Raw genomic sequence first — 13,302 nt, 5'->3', positions numbered from 1 at the left:
CTACCCTTACTGGCAGTCTGCCACTACGGAGCACCAACTGGATCTCCTGCTTAGGTTCCTGAACCTGGATCCCCCCCGACCCCCGAACTTTCAATTCTCTCCGGGCCGCCCTCTAATCGCTGCACTTTGTGGCTATCTGCCCGGTCCATTCACTCTCTTGCTGAGCCTGTGCCTGTGCCTGCACAACAACAAACACGCACACCTTCGGGCTGTCAATAATGACCCTCTTTCCACTCTACTCATGACAGCCATTTTTTTGCTACAAATCTGCTTCATCTCTGCTTGCTCACGCACTCTCTTATATGACCACCAGAGACACTTGAATTCCTACAAGGCTGTCGTTGCCAAAAGAACGAATAACGCTCACTCCTCCGCCGTCTGGAGACAGCGGCATACTCGGCGACCCATCACCGCCTCTCCCTCGCATTCTTCGCCTAAACGCCGTCGAGCATACACCACCGCCGCCGATCGCCAATCCTTGCACGAGGCGTCCACCGCGCACTTTGCTCGCGCTGAGATGCAGAGCACTCACGAGATCATACGCCGTCGTGCCTCTGTGGTTGAGCGTCCGCCGGCGGACCCCCCGGCCACCACGACCACCACGGCTTTTACACCACAACCTGCCGTCACCCCGAGATCTTCATATTTCAAGCCTTCAGAAGCCCAACTCGAGACTCTGATCGGAGAGATGGAGACCCCAGAGGCTGTGACGCCTCCTCCGCCTACTCCCTCAACCCAAGAACGTTTCTCGCGCGCGTCACGTTCAGAGTCGAACGCATCGCGTAACACGAACCGACTCTCACTCACCCTTCCTATTGCACCACCAACCAGCGATCCTTCTCGCCCAGCTTCCGTCGCGACGACATCATATCCCCCGACGCCTGTCGACAGCTCGACCATCACATCACCTTCAGACCCCAATGACTTCATCATTGCGATAGCAGCGCAAGAGCGACGTGTCTTGGAGATTCGCGAAGAACTGGCTCGCGCGGAGGGTGAACTGACGAGACTGAAGCAGCAGTGGACTATCCAAGGCGGTCAACGAAAGAGAGAGATTCGCAATGAGCCAATGCGTCCACTGGCGCCTCAATTTGAGCCATCCTTATTGGACGATGACGAGGCAGGCTTAAAGAGGAGTGTCGAACTGGATCGGAGGAAATCGCTTTTGAGAGATTTGCAGGGACAAACCGGACCCAGAGAATATAGACGAAGAGTCCTCCGTGGCGGGCACACGAGGACGCTATCGCTGCTGTCACCAACCAAGCCGGAGGGTTTTGCTGTGCATGAGGATACCGCCAGTCTGAAATCGCCAGAAATCCGGTCTCCGCCCATGCTTTCTCATGCTGCTCTTTCCAAGAGAGCATCCTGGCAGCCGCGCTCATACAACACAGCCGTTCCCCCTGTCGCAAAGCAAATGGCACAGGACTTTAAGCTAGGTCTGTGGAGCTTCGTGGAGGATATCAGACAAGCCACTGTCGGCGATGAGCCCATCAATGGTGGACGTTCAGGCTCGACGGACCCTCATGGCAGGAGATCGTATGCTGCAGACCAGGACACCATCAAGGCCAACAGCTCTTCTCGTACCAGGGTCCCGGTGAACTCTGCCTTTGACTTGCCGCCTATGGACACGCCTAGCAAGCCGTCGAAAGCGTTGCAAGAAAGACCGAACCCTAAGCCCGCGACCAAGTCCACAACGACCAAGGCCAAGCACTTCTCATGGACTCCGCTGACTTTCGACTCCTTTGATGATAACGACTGGTCTAACTGGGACTCCCCCCAGCCGTCCTCGGCCAAACCAGCACGCTGGAGTGGATCGACCGTTGGTGGAGCAGAGGACCTTGCGTCAATGGCCGAGACCAACGACGAGAATGTGACTCCACTGTAAGAGCCTCGCTAATGATGTTTTGCCACTCTCGAGATATACTAAGACATGTGTGTGAACAGTAAGAAGAAGTCGTCGATCACCATTGACACATCCGCTGCTCGGCCCGAGCCTCGACCTGAGTCAGCCCTACTATCTCCCGCTAGGCTGGAGGAGCTTCTGCCAACCGTCGTCAACAAGCTGTCGCCCGGCAATCTGAAGCGAACAGCCAACAACCTCATGGACGAATGGGAGAAGAGCCTCAAGGAGACTGACCAAGAGGAGCAGCTCATCGACTTCAAGGAGACCACGGCTTGAGCTACGTCTACGGGTCACAATCATCACGACGAAAACACACAGGAATCGGCATGCTAGCATTGCAACGAAAAAGCCGACGCTGCACATACACGACCTCATCGCATTGATTACAGTATAGATAAAAGTACAAAAAACTGGACCGAACTGCACAAAGCGGCCAGATGAGATGAGCGGACAGGTTTTCTCCGCTGAACATAGAATATCCACTGGAGGCCAGAGCAGAGCCTCGGGAGGGTTGTGGGGAGGAAGTGAGCAGCGATGATGCTGTTCAGATATCGGCAAGTCAAGAAGGACGTGCATGGATAATCAGAGCTGCCGTGAAAGGAGCTCATATCGACGTATGTCTGGGTGCGCCGTATGGCAGTCATTTCATGATGAATGACCTGTTGGATATTGGCAATGGCATAATGACGATACTAATGAATGTACGAACGTAAAGTTTTCGTGCTTTGGGATGGGATCAAAACATTGGCGTACGATACTGTCGGACCTTGTTGTTAAGAAACTCTCAGGCCTTGTCTACTTGCGACATGGTGACGATACGGGAGTTGCAGCTTCAGGAATGACTTGCTTAGACGTAGTTAGTTAGACTTAGTGTTAAATGTTTATGATTCGATGGTCAATCCGTTTAGTCCAAGTGATGATGGTGCCTCACCATGTAATACCTTATGTTGTAAATGACTTCACTTCAGAAGTCGTCCATTGCCTACCTATCTAACCATTGCAGTCTGTTTTTTGCATCTATAAAATGGCATCTCCTCTTGTGTGCTCTAGAGAAATAGGAACATGAGCTTGAAGAAGTATGTCAAGTTGTGCAATTGCGTACGCGGTGAACGAGTTCGCAAAGGTGATATCCAAGCAAGGGATGCCTGCGATAGGTGCCGTCTCGGGGCCAACGGTGCGGAGAACAAGCTGTGTCTTAGAAGTAGCTAGCTATCCTGGTCGTGGCAGTGCAGCTCCCTCAGGCTCGTAGCAACCCAAAGTGGCCGGTGGAACTTTGCTTGACGACTACTGGCCTGCCGCTCCGTGTTGAACCGAACTCGTGTTAAACCATTTTCCGAGAGCGAAAAACATACTATTATGGGCCATTTCAAGAACGCCACGGAAAGAGGATATACTCCCAAGCATTGTGTACGGCCAGAGACGTGACAAGAGATCCTGGATTATAAAGTGTATGCAAGTCGCATTCCATCCTCGGCTTTGGGTGTGGCCGTGACTGGTTGACTTGCTTGTTTATGGAAAGCAAGATGGCGCCGGTGACAGTTGGCCTCCAGTATCAACGCCAAATCCGCCGGCTGTCTCGTCGCCGATTGGCACTCCCCATCATGATGGAAAGATGATTGGCAATGTCGATGGAAACCGCTTATCTCTGGTAGTTTGGCTGCTCGAAAGGTTCTTTGAAAGTGAGGGCCCTCGAGCCCTGAGTACAAAAGCCGACGAAGCTAGGATGTGCAACGTTTGTTCTCGCATACTTATCTGATCATGGTTACTTGTCTGGAGGTCAAACGTCTCAAGCGCGTTACTCGGGTTCATTTCAATTCGACACGAAAAGCATCTGGTCTACATGTAAGGTCCGCGCTTGCCGTGGTGAAGAGCAGCGGTCTCAAAGCCTAAGGTAGCGAACAATTGGTAAAGTGTGCTGGCAGCGTTATCGACAACTCGGCAAAGGCCAATGTTCCTTACCTGAGTTGATGCTCAGATCAGCAAGGGAACAAGCCGAGAAGGCTATCGGGCCCTGGAGCAGGCCGAAGCTTCCCCCGATCTCGGCAGGTGGGGTGTGGGGTTGAGGGGAGGGTTCTCCAGGGCACTTAGCAGGGCGGGGCACTACTTACATTTGCCAGCGAAAGCAGGCCATTCCGGACGAATAACTCGTCCCCGACTTCGCTCAGCTATATATCTCGTCGAACTTTCTTCAGTTACCTCACATTCTCTTCCAATTACCCCTCCTACGATACCCCTCATTCATAAAAGTATTGCAAACATGGCGGAACACAACATTGTTGTCTTTGCGGGCGACCACTGCGGCCCAGAGGTGACTGACACCCCGGGGCTTTCCCACTCTTGGCTCTGATAGGAGAGAGGCTGACTTTAGTTATACAACAGGTCATTGCTGAGGCAATCAAGGTACGAGGCCGGTTATTGCGACTTGAATTGAGCTCGTCTGACGCAGGATACAGGTCATCAAGACAGTCGAGAAGCTGAGTCCGACTGCTGGCAAGTTCAATCTGCAGGACCACCTGCTTGGAGGGGTAAGTCATCCCCCGATGACGGATCACACGGGCCCAGAGAACATCCACGAGAGAAACTTAGTGCTAATCTCGGCGTTTCTCCCCAGTGCTCCATCGACCAGACCGGCTCCCCCCTCACCGACGAGGCCCTCGCTGCCGCCAAAGCCGCCGATGCCGTGCTTCTCGGCGCCATCGGTGGCCCCGAATGGGGCACCGGCGCCGTCCGCCCGGAGCAGGGTCTCCTGAAGCTGCGCAGTGAGATGTGCGCCTACGGCAACCTCCGTCCCTGCTTCTTCGCGTCCGACGCCCTCGTCGAGTCCTCCCCCCTGAAGGCGTCCGTCTGCCGCGGCACCGACATGATTATCGTTCGCGAGTTGACTTCGGGCCTGTATTTCGGAGAGCGAAAGGAGTACGATGGAACCAATGCGTTCGACACTACCGTTTACACGAAACCGGAGATTGAGCGTATCGCGCGCTTGGGCGGTATCCTGGCCAGGAAAAGGGGAGATTCGCGGGTTATCTCGCTCGACAAGGCAAACGTGCTGGCGACGAGCAGACTCTGGCGTACTGTCGTCGATGAGGTCTACAAGAACGAGTTCCCTGATCTCAAGGTTGAGCACCAGCTTATCGACAGCGCCGCCATGATCATGGTCAAGAACCCGACGCATCTGAATGGCGTCCTGTTGGCGCCTAACTTGGCTGGTGAGCAAGGCTCCTCGCCCACCTCGAAGGCGGTGTAGCTGATGAATTCATAGGCGATATCCTTAGCGACGAGGCGAGCGCCATCACTGGAAGCATAGGACTCCTCCCCAGCGCAAGTCTCTGCGGAGTGGGCACCGCAGTGCCTTCTATTTGCGAACCTATTCACGGTAAGCCTGAATTCTTTTTCAAGCCCTCATAGAGACATCAGTCGCTAACGCAGATAACAGGGAGCGCGCCGGACATTTCAGGCAAGGGTATTGTGGTATGTCAGGGCCCCATTTTGGGCGATTCCCATCCATTTTCTGCAATTACACAGCTGACATCGTTTCCAGAACCCCATTGGCACCATCCTTTCCGTGGCCATGATGTTCCGGTACTCTCTGAACCTCGGCCACGAGGCCAAGCTCGTCGAGGACGCGGTTCGCGTCGCCATCGATGCCGGGTTGAGAACCAAGGATATGGGCGGCAACACGAGCACCGCCGAGGCAGGAGATCTCATCGTTGCTGAGCTGTCCAAGATTCTCAAGGCGTGAAATGTCGCTTGCAGAAAGGAAAACTGAGAGGGAGGTTGACAAAGGAAACGGGAAAATCGGGGAGAGGGTGGAAGAAACTAAAGAAAATAGTAGCTGGAAAAGCGAAATGTGTCGAGAAAAGCAGTGGTTGACAGAACAGTGGTTGAGACGAGACGAGCTTACATCACTGTCGAGGAAATAAAAAAATGAAGTTTACTTGACTGCGCAGTTTGGCTGTATTGGCTGCCTTATGTATCACGGCTAACTAGGCCTACCACTATTACCGTAGCCGCAGCTACTATCACCAGTACTTGCAAAGATCTAGAAAGACGTTTGTACGAAGGGATCGTCCGACATTCCAGCATATTTCGATTTCAAGGTCCCCCATTTCACCTGACTAGCAATATTATAAGTATTTCGACAATAGCTTAGTTAAGATGGCGGCAGTACTGATGGTAGTAGCATCTCGTAAGCCTAGCTGGTAGCAGTACACGGTCAATTCAGCCAGACGACACAGTCAAATTAGTCGGGCTCGAAGTAGATGGGGCGCATTAAACAACAGATAAGCTAGGAGCAGCTCATTAAGTACAACAAAGGAATCCTTAACAAATGCATATGCTGTAAAGTGCTCTCGGGTTCACTATCAGTAATCGGGCTCCTGCAAGGTACCTCGCCTAGCGCCGGGCGCCTGGCCAATGCAGTCACGTGATGCTAACTGTCCAGTCAGGAGCTGGGCCGTCGTCTGCAACACATGGATTACAGTGACGTCGAAGCTCTGGAGATAGCTTCTGCTCAACCTCTAACAACACCTCGACGACATTCATCTAGCCCGCCCTTCCCCTCAACCGCCGACCCTCCTACATCCTCCATCGACTCTCCCTTTGTGACGACGCTACACGAGCCGAGCCCTGCTCGCGTCGAACCGCCCAGCATGCCTCCTGTAAGCACCCCGATCCCAACGCCCCGTTGTCGCCATCGCCGCGTCTGTTATGCGGCATATGCCAGCCCCACCGACCTCGATTGCTGGTTGCTGACCTCGGACGCCAACCCCTACAGAAGCAGAAGAAAGAAACCAAGGTCGAGCAGGAGGAGGATCTCGGACATGGTAAGCTCTTGATACTCTCTGATGCATCTTGATGATGCCATTGACTGACCGTATCGTGCAGGCAAGATCTTCTCCGTCTCAGGGTTCGTTTGAAGCTCCCCCGACTCGACTCGGCCCCTCAATCTGTCGCGCGCGACGACTAATCATGCAGATAGACCCGTCATTGTTGCCGAGGACATGATTGGTGTTGCTATGTACGAGTTGGTAGGTTGAGGTGCTCGTGAAACGTGTGGGATGGTGTCTAACATATTCGCAGGTTAGAGTCAGTCACGATAACCTAGTCGGTGAAGTCATTCGAATCAACGGCGACCAAGCAACCATCCAGGTCTACGAGGAGACTGGTACGTTTCCGACTCCCGATCTCATCCCTCTCCGAATCTAATGCAATGCGCAGCTGGTGTCACTGTCGGTGACCCCGTCTACCGCACCGGAAAGCCCCTCTCCGTCGAGCTCGGCCCCGGTCTGCTCAACGGTATTTACGATGGTATCCAAAGACCTCTCGAGAAGATCAGCGAAATGTCGAAGACCATTTACATTCCCCGCGGTATCGCCGTCCCTGCCCTCGACCGTAATAAGAAGTGGGATTTCGAACCCACCGCAAAGGTCGGCGACCACATTTCAGGCGGCGACGTCTGGGGTACCGTCAACGAGAACTCGTTCATTTCCGTCCACCGAATCTTGCTCCCTCCTCGCGCCCGCGGTACGATCACCAAGATCGCCAGCAAGGGACAATACACCGTCGCCGAGCCCCTGCTCGAGGTCGAGTTCGATGGAAAGAAGACCGAGTACCCCATGATGCAGACTTGGCCTGTGCGAGTTCCCCGCCCTACCACCGAGAAGCTCCAGGCGAACGAGCCCTTCATCGTCGGTCAGAGAGTGCTAGACGCCCTTTTCCCCAGTGTCCAGGGTGGTACCGTCGCCATTCCTGGTGCTTTCGGCTGTGGCAAGACTGTCATTAGTCAGTCTGTGTCCAAGTTCTCCAACTCCGATGTCATCGTCTATGTCGGCTGTGGTGAGCGCGGAAACGAGATGGCCGAAGTCTTGAAGGATTTCCCCGAGCTTACCATTGACGTTGACGGTCGCAAGGAGCCCATCATGAAGCGTACCACCCTCATCGCCAACACCTCCAACATGCCCGTCGCTGCTCGTGAGGCCTCTATTTACACCGGTATCACAGTCGCCGAGTACTTCCGTGACCAAGGTCTCGACGTTGCCATGATGGCTGACTCCTCCTCGCGTTGGGCTGAGGCTCTTCGTGAAATTTCTGGTCGTTTGGGAGAAATGCCTGCTGATCAAGGTTTCCCTGCCTACCTCGGTGCCAAGCTTGCCTCTTTCTACGAGCGTGCCGGTCGCGTCGTGTCTCTCGGTTCACCTGAGCGAAACGGCAGTGTCAGCATCGTCGGTGCCGTCAGCCCCCCTGGTGGTGATTTCTCCGATCCCGTCACTACTTCAACTCTCGGTATCGTACAGGTCTTCTGGGGTCTCGACAAGAAGCTCGCGCAGCGCAAGCACTTCCCCTCCATCAACACCTCGCTCAGTTACTCCAAGTACACCATGGTTCTCGACAAGTGGTATGAGAAGGATTACCCCGACTTTCCCCGTCTCCGTGACCGCATCAGACAGCTCTTGTCCGACTCTGAGGAGCTTGACCAGGTCGTGCAGCTGGTCGGAAAGAGTGCGCTGTCTGACCCCGACAAAATCACTCTGGATATCGCCGCGCTTCTGAAGGAAGATTTCCTGCAGCAAAACGGTTACTCAGACTATGACCAGTTCTGCCCGCTGTGGAAGACGGAGTGGATGATGAAGCTTATGGTTGGCTTCCACGACGAGGCACAAAAGGCCATTGCTCAAGGCCAGAGCTGGGCCAAGGTCCGTGAGGCCACCGGTGATTTGCAGGCCAAGCTGCGTCAACTCAAGTTCGAGGTTCCCTCCGAGGGCCAGGAGGCTATCGAGAAGAAGGTGAGTCTACGTGATAATACGACCGGTCGTTGTCTATTTGCTGACTCAATTGGAATAGTACGAGGATATTCAGCAGCAGATGCTGGACAAGTTTGCCTCTGTTGTTGACGAGTAATTGCGTTTAAGCATTGAGTATTGTCCTGTTTAGTCTGCATTCCTTGCACCGTGAGGGGATGTCTCTGGTTTCAATAGATAAGTCTAGGGCGAAGACGCATCATGCATGGTAGTTCCTTGTTTCGTAGTCTCGGCTAGTATATCCTATCTGTAAATGAACGTTACTATAGCCGAAGTGCGCTTTACGGTTGGAAGTGAGACCGGCATACCGCGTGGGTGAAGATGTATATCGAGGCATTTGGAGGTGCCTGGTCAGCTACGTCCAACTCTACAATAACAACAGAGCTCTGTGCTTGAAGCCCTGGAGCTCATCTTTACCGTTAGTCTACCGGGCGATATCGCCGTACCCGATGCTGTCTAGGAAACAGGCCGACTCATACATACGCACATTTCTTAAGGACGTAGGCTAGATAGCCAGACAGCATGATCGAATTAGGTTCGAATGATTTGGCTGCATGAGTACACAAAGCACCTGCGCAAGTAAGATTACGAACTTTCCCATCTCATCGTCCCAAATCTCTGTCTATATCTACGACATTGGTAAAGGTGGATCTGGTGACTGCTCCTGCCTTTCGGATGAATACTACACGGACAAGAGAGAAAGCCCATATAGGTCCCAACAGTCCCATTCCTGTCACCAGCCAGCAGGCGCCCGTCTAGGTCGACGGGTCAGGTCAAACTGGCTGGGTGGTGGAGTGGTTTACGGTCAACAATCAAATTACGCCCATAGCCTACTCGACGACAGGCTCCGAGTTCGAGTTCGATTCCCAGCAAGTGCACCAAGAGATGTAGCCACACCGGTGGTGAACTCTTTTTTTCTTTTTCCCTGCTGAATATTCATACGCACATTAGACTGTTTACATTGACCCACGAAAATTTAATCCCCCCTTTCATGATTTACTCATCTCTTCCTGGAGCCATGCTGGGATCGCAGGCGGATGCTCCCAGCCGTCGAGGTAGCTCTGCCTTGAGACGCCTTCACTACTCGGCTTGGCGTAGATGCCCGTAACGTACCAAACCGTCTCGCCCTTCTTGATGGTGTGCTGGAGCGTCGGGATGGTGGTGCGGCTCTCGACGAGGTTGGAGTTGGGGTCGGCGTTGACGAGGTTCGCCGTCCGCTCGATGCGTTCGCCTTCCAGGGCTTTTATGCCCACGGCGCCCTTGGACACGGCAAAGGAACCGTCTTGGCCTCTTGCGAGCCCTTCGGGCGTGTTTGTGTCGTAGTTGCCAATGATTTTGGGAGATGTGCCCTCGCCCTTGGCTACGTCGTAGAGGTCGAGGTACCGCCCGTCTGTCGAGTTCTCGTTGGCAATGGCAAAGGAGCCGTCGGCGGTCATGACGTCGCGGCCGGCTTTGATGTGGTGGATGCGCAGGTGCCAGTTGGGTGTGGCGTCGGCAGGGGGCACGAGGATGGTCTTGATCTCGACGTCAGAGAAGGGCTTCCACACGGAGACGAGGACCGGCCCGCTGCCGTCTCTGGACTCGATGCCGGCGTACTGTGAGAGCCGGCGCGTCTTCCAGTACTCGCCGCCGTCGTCCGAGAGGCCGAGCTGTGAGGCGAGGGCGTACTGCTCGAGGGAGAAGAGGCCCGGGGGTACGGAGTAGCCGTAGGCGCTTGAGTAGGCGAAGGCGCCGTATTTGGCGTGGGTGCCTTTCATCGGGTAGCTGCAGGCCTGGCCGGAGGAGAGGAGCATGCAGTGTCCGCCAATGTTGCTCATAATGTGGCCTGGCTGGGAGAGGGGCTTGAGCTTGGGGATCACATCCCAGGCTTGTTCTTCCTTTGATGTCCAGAAGGGGTGGTCTTCGGGGACTGCGAGGCAGATGAAGGCTAGGCAGGCCCAGTACTGGCAGGGGATATCAGTCGGCTATAAACTTGTAAAGGTGGTTTATACAGGCGCAAAAACTCACAGGACTTCCGGGACTGTTGTAGTTCTCGGCCATGTACATGTTTGGGTACGAGTACCCAACCGTCAACGTCCCGCTCGGGCTCCACATGTCGTGCTGCGTCTGCCACCAGCGCAGGTGACGCATCACAATGCCCTTGACCATACCCCACGTCAGGGGCTTCGGCAGCTCGACGCCGGCGTACGCGAGGGCGCCCCAGAACGAGACCATGGCGAAGCGGTAGCCGACGCTGCGGCCAAAGGGGATGGCGCGCCCTTGTTCGTCAAAATAGTGCGCGAGGTCGAGGGCGACCAGCTGCGCCCTCTTGCGGAACTCAGCGGCGCGCTCGGGCTCGTCGTCGCCGGCGATCTTGGCGTAGAGGAGCTGGAGGAACTGGATGGCGAAGCTGGAGGAGTAGTAGTCCATCTGGTGGATGCCCTCCGGCCCGTCGTTGGACCAGCCGCCGGCGCGGTAAAAGGTGTCGAGGTGCTTGATGTCTGCGTCGAGGCGCGCCTGTGAGAATTTACCGCCGTTCTTCTTGAGACCTAGGTTGGCGAAGACGCGGAACCAGAGCCAGTTTGTGTTCGGCATGCTTTTAGAGAGGGTGTAAGTGTTAGTGGTGTAATTTTGAACGGGGATATGACTGCATATTTACTTCTTCTCGTTGATTGAGTTGCCTAGCCAGTTCTCGACATTTACACGCTCCTTTTCGGATAGACTTTCCCAGATCGTTGGTGCTACGGCGAGAGTGAAGCCTATCATATCTAGTCAGCCTCTGCGAAGTGGCCGGCATATTCACTCGTGCAAGGTAAATCAAACATACCAAAAGGGCACATCTCAACCATGCGCTGGTCATTATCCCGGGGAAACCCCCAGTACTCTGGGTTCTCGGGGTCGGTACCAGCTTTGATGCCCTGGATCCACCACTCGGTGCCGCGATACTCTCCCCCGCCGGCCAGGAGGGCCGCGAGGCCCCAGATGGGGCGGAGGATGCCCTCGACCTCAGAGGCGGCCTGGTCGAAGCGGACGGCGGTGGCGCCGGGGACCCTGACGCGTGCTTTCTGGGGAGAGAAGAAGGGCTCGAGGGGGTCGAGGAGGGTACGGAGGAGCTCTTGGACGGAGGACCTGTCTGTGAGGTTTACTTTGGAGAAGGGGTGGGCGCCATTGTAGCCCAGCACGAGGCCGGTTTTGGGGTCCTCCATGACGAGCTTGAGGTGTGATTATCGATTAAGAATGAGGGACACCTTGTGAGAGAGAGAGAGAGCAAGGAGAACGAGATGAGAACGTCAGGTAAGAGTAGAGGAAAGCGTTCGGAATAATGAGTAGCTATGTACGCGGGGGAGCATCGAGGTCATAACCCGGCATCCCACGCAACGAGCCTCGCGTTAGAATTACTCCGGCCAGCATAAATACACGAGCAGTCGGGCGACTTTCGCCGTGCCGCGTAGACGCAGAACCATCGGGTCTAGCTTTGCGGGATGGTAAGATGGTGGGGTCGACTTCAGTCTTCGGGGGGAGCTCTGTCCAATGTTCTTCTTCTCTCCCCTTCAAGATCGTCAAAGCAGGTTGTTGCTTGGGGGTTCCTCCCCGCTCAATGTTTGGGGTTCGGTGGGGGTGGAGCGTGAGGGGGAGGGGCTGCTACGACAAAGTACGGATACCCTCGTATGAATGAGTGCTACTAACGGCGATGCGGAGGAGGGGAAGGGTGACCTGTATCCGTGTTCGCGGCTAAATGCGAAATGGAAGACAACCTGCAGCACCGGCAACCATGCCGGCCGTTCAGCCTTAATGCAATGGGGGCTGCTCTACTGCAGGTTAGATAGTCTTGGAGATTCATGGTGCAGAGACCGGTGATGCATGTGCTGTCACCTAGGTGAAGAATATGCCAAATCGTATGGTCCATGGAGACCAAATTTCTCCGGATGAAGGGCTCGCCGTATTTCCTGCTGTAGCTCGTGACTGCGGTGTTTGCATCCGTCATTAGGCCTGACTGAGGACAGGGCATCACAGTTATTGTTCTGCAGCTGTGTAATTGGCTACCATCAAGTACAAGTTAGACCCCAGAAAGTTTCATCCATTGGAAGGGTGGCCGAGTTGGTTATGGCGCCAGGTTAAGGTCAGCTTAACATCTGTTTCCTGGTGGGGCAACCCGCGCGAGTTCGAGTCTCGTCCCTTTCATTTTTCGATTTTTTGACATTTGATACGATACCCTTTTGCTAAAGTGAAGGTATTTGATCATTTTATGCCCCTTGCACTGCATCTCGCTGTTTTTTTTTTAACTCAGTCGAAGCTGGTGTCGGGGAGTTCGGGGAAGGTTCATATGCTGAGGTAAGTCGTAGATGCCTTCCCACCTTTAACCAAAGTTCCGCAGTTCTACGTTCTGCGCGTTGAGTTTCATTGACCTTGATGACTTTGGAATACTTGACCTACATATCCGTTTCTCTATGTAGAATTTGATAAGGCGTTTGTTCTCCCTGCCATTGCTTGAACTTTGGCTGGTTTACTGTGTGATTCTTCCCGTGTATAAGCCCTCAAGATCTCGTTTATGGCAGCCAAGTACGAGACAGGGATGCCTCTTGAGAAAGTGCCCAGGACGTCGATGCATCTCGCTCAGCACAC

General features: G+C 54.4%; 3 protein-coding genes across 3 annotated transcripts; 2 read left to right on the top strand and 1 right to left on the bottom strand.

Moving 5' to 3' along the window:
- Positions 1-241: 241 nt before the first annotated feature.
- On the top strand, positions 242-2,179 carry CABS01_08802 (uncharacterized protein; the record flags this gene model as incomplete). The annotated part of the gene is made up of 2 exons (XM_060542160.1): positions 242-1,881; positions 1,945-2,179. 2 exons carry the CDS (start codon positions 242-244, stop codon positions 2,177-2,179), a joined length of 1,875 nt encoding a protein of 624 aa, XP_060401050.1.
- Positions 2,180-4,160: 1,981 nt separating this feature from the next.
- On the top strand, positions 4,161-8,800 carry CABS01_08801 (V-type ATPase; the record flags this gene model as incomplete). The annotated part of the gene is made up of 14 exons (XM_060542159.1): positions 4,161-4,211; positions 4,283-4,303; positions 4,357-4,428; positions 4,515-5,109; positions 5,163-5,276; positions 5,337-5,371; positions 5,442-5,638; positions 6,345-6,561; positions 6,678-6,726; positions 6,788-6,809; positions 6,882-6,930; positions 6,983-7,067; positions 7,121-8,685; positions 8,744-8,800. 14 exons carry the CDS (start codon positions 4,161-4,163, stop codon positions 8,798-8,800), a joined length of 3,129 nt encoding a protein of 1,042 aa, XP_060401049.1.
- Positions 8,801-9,689: 889 nt separating this feature from the next.
- On the bottom strand, positions 9,690-11,885 carry CABS01_08800 (uncharacterized protein; the record flags this gene model as incomplete). Its single annotated transcript, XM_060542158.1, has 4 exons — positions 9,690-10,643; positions 10,708-11,275; positions 11,339-11,438; positions 11,507-11,885. The coding sequence occupies 4 exons, from the start codon at positions 11,883-11,885 to the stop codon at positions 9,690-9,692; spliced, it is 2,001 nt and encodes a 666-aa protein (XP_060401048.1).
- Between the last annotated feature and the right edge of the window lie 1,417 nt (positions 11,886-13,302).

The sequence above is a fragment of the Colletotrichum abscissum genome, assembly GCF_030869225.1.
Source record: "Colletotrichum abscissum strain IMI 504890 chromosome Unknown Scaffold_20.1, whole genome shotgun sequence".
NCBI classification, from domain to species: Eukaryota; Fungi; Ascomycota; class Sordariomycetes; order Glomerellales; family Glomerellaceae; genus Colletotrichum; species Colletotrichum abscissum.
The sequence above is the reverse complement of the archived record's forward strand: the minus strand, read 5'-3'. Positions and strand labels throughout refer to the sequence as shown.